At 45.7% G+C, this 3080-nt stretch overlaps 1 protein-coding gene across 1 annotated transcript; it reads left to right on the top strand.

Moving 5' to 3' along the window:
- Positions 1-2210: 2210 nt before the first annotated feature.
- On the top strand, positions 2211-2657 carry LOC147001357 (large ribosomal subunit protein eL31). The gene has a single exon (XM_085829340.1). The coding sequence runs from the start codon at positions 2226-2228 to the stop codon at positions 2601-2603; it is 378 nt and encodes a 125-aa protein (XP_085685466.1). The 5' UTR covers positions 2211-2225; the 3' UTR covers positions 2604-2657.
- The last annotated feature ends 423 nt before the right edge of the window (positions 2658-3080 follow it).

Raw genomic sequence — 3080 nt, 5'->3', positions numbered from 1 at the left:
GTTTGTACTAGGTTGTAGAGTCTGTGGTGGCTGTTTGGGGTGGAAAATAAGGTTGGCTAATGGGCAGGGTATCCTGGCTTGGATCACCCTTTGTACCTCTAAACAACCCTCAGAGTAGGGACAAATTACAACTCCCACTGACACCAGAAGCAACAGTGGCTCAGAGAAGCCACATGGGTAGAGGACTACCAGGGTTGCATCTCTAGAGCTGGTTGATATAGCAAGTTAGCTTTGCCTTGCATGATGATGCACACCATTAACCCCTGCACCCAAGAGGCAGATGCAGGCAGGCCTCTGGGAAATGAATCTGATATATATAGCAATTTCAGGGCCTTCCAGGATGATCTAGTGAGATCCTGTCTAAATAAATAGCCAGAGTAGCCTTAGCTTTGTAGCAAAATATGTCTAACATGAGAATTTTCATCTTAACCTTATTTTTCTGTGCTGGGGATTCTATCCCAGAACTTCACATATTCCAGGCTAGTGCTTTCCCACTGAGCTACATCCCCAGCCCGTTTTAACCACTGTTTAGTTACACTAAGCACATCATGCTATTATGTAACCATTACTACCACCAGTTTCTAGAACTTGTCCATCTCCCCAAGCTGAAGCTGAAACTTTGTGTCCACTAAACACTAACTGAACAATCCCCCTCCTCTAATTCCAGCAGACCCATTAGATTTTTCACCTCTATCAATGCTCACTCCAGAAACCTGTGTCTGGTACGTTTTACTTAGCATGATGTCCTCAAGGTTTATGCAGGTCAGAGTTTCCTTCTTTATATAAATATGTTTGTCCATTTATCATGCATACAGCTGCTAGGACTATCTTATACAGGTTTCTATGCGGATGTACTGCCTTATTGTATATAGGAAGGGGTGGAATTCAAGCTCACACCGCAACTGTTTGGCTGTTTGAAGACCTTCAAGATGTGGGTTGTATCTCTTGCTCTATAATTTGCAGAGTAGTTTATGTGTTGTGACATCATTCCCCCTCCTCTGGCTTAGAACTAATTTCAGGCAGGAGGGCTCTCTCTTATTGTAGAAAATGGAGAAATTCCAGGCCATGTGCAAGAAATACCTTTGCATAAGATGAGATTTTTATCTTCATTGACTATAAAAAAGTATCCCTTTTGCAGCTTTCTCTGGTACCAAAATAAAAATGTATCTAAGAACTGCAAATATGGATTGACCACATTTATCTCAAACAAGGGCTTGTACAAACAAACTCCCTCTATTTTCTCTTCCCTTCTGTGGAGAAATAAATAGAAATTAACAGCTGAGCACAGAGTGGGTGTGTGCTGGCTGGTGACTCACCGAAATTCATCACCATACTCCAGTTGCTCTCTTGCTATAGAAAGAACATCTATTTTAGGCAAAACTAACCTGTGGATGCCCTAGAAGCATCAGCGCCCTGCCACAAGATCCATCTTAGTGTGAAGCTGCTTTCAGAGCTCTTGCCCCTGTGCCCCACCCTACCCCTGACAATACTTTTCACACATAACTGGGCAGCCCGCCCCAACCCCTGCATCACCAGGGTACCCACTCCTCCATTAGAAAGCCTACCTTCAAGCTTTTCCTACCTGGTTTCTGCCCACAGCTCGCCCTAATCCACCTACTCTCCTTCCAAGCAGATCAGCCCAGGTGGGTCCAGAGCCTACTAAAATTACCCAGAGCTCTGAAAGCTTCTCTTCCACCCCATTGTACTTCTGACTGACATCCTGCTGCCACTGGACAGGGGCTGCCCCATGTGGCCCATCCAGATGTTGCTGACATCGGCTGTGGACCTCATGGTGAGTCAAGGATTGTTTGGAGCCCCACTGCAGAACAATCATTGGGTGCCCATGATTCCTACAGCCAACATGATGTCCCCAGATGGCTAGAATAATGAGGTAGACACTGGATGAGATTTCTTTATTAGAGATTTGCATGGTCAGGAAAGAGGCTGCTTCAAGTGTGTGTAGTACTTGCACTACATGCAAGCCCCTGCCCCCAGACTCCATTATGTGTCCTCATGGTGGCTGGCTGTGCCCCTGATGTACTGGCTTCTGGCTAAGTGTGCTCCAGCAGCTCCACTGTAATCTAACTGGAACAGTGAACAGTTTTCTGTTGCAAGAAAATGCACTTGGGGGACCAGCAAGACAGCACAATGGTTTAAAGTAAAGGAGCTTGCTGCCAAGCTCATGACCCTCAGAACCCATGTGGTACCTACTTGGGCCCGGCAGAATGGCTCCCGCAAAGAAGGGTGGCGAGAAGAAGAAGGGCCGTTCTGCCATCAACGAGGTGGTGACCCGAGAATACACCATCAACATTCACAAGCGCATCCATGGAGTGGGCTTCAAGAAGCGTGCTCCTCGGGCACTCAAAGAAATTCGGAAGTTTGCCATGAAGGAAATGGGGACACCAGATGTGCGCATTGACACCAGGCTCAATAAGGCCGTCTGGGCCAAGGGAATAAGGAACGTTCCATATCGCATCCGAGTGCGCTTGTCCAGAAAACGTAATGAGGATGAGGATTCCCCAAACAAGCTCTACACACTGGTGACTTACGTGCCTGTTACCACATTCAAAAATCTACAGACGGTCAATGTGGATGAGAACTAACCTGCTCATGTCAAATAAAGTTGCACAACTGCCTTCAAAAAAAAAAAAAAAAAAAAAAAAAAGAACCCATGTGGTAGAAGAGAACTGACTCCAGAAAATTGTCCGCTGACCTGTGCACACATGCTCACCCACTCACCCACACCCACTGTAGGTAAGTACGTGTAACAAAATGTGTCTTAAGTACGATTGGTGTAGAGACTATTCACTCATCCTGGGGTGTGGGAAGCCACATGTGCCGTTGCAAAGTGGCACAGGCTTCTGCTGGCCACCACGCATACATAGGCAGGAAAGTTTTTTGCCAAGATGAGGTTTTGAGAATTGACCAAAATTGACCAATCAGAAGAGAGATAAATTGACCAATCAGAAGAGAGAGAAATTGACCAATCAGAAGAGAGAGAAAGTAACCAATCAGATAAGAGAGAAAGTAACCAATCAGATGTAAGAATGCAAATGAGGTTGTAAGTATCAACCAAACAC

The sequence above is a fragment of the Mus caroli genome, unplaced genomic scaffold (assembly GCF_978045245.1).
Source record: "Mus caroli unplaced genomic scaffold, Mus_caroli_1 scaffold_13, whole genome shotgun sequence".
In the NCBI taxonomy this organism is placed as follows: Eukaryota; Metazoa; Chordata; class Mammalia; order Rodentia; family Muridae; genus Mus; species Mus caroli.
Note: the sequence above shows the minus strand (reverse complement) of the source record. Positions and strands in the feature narration are given on the sequence as shown.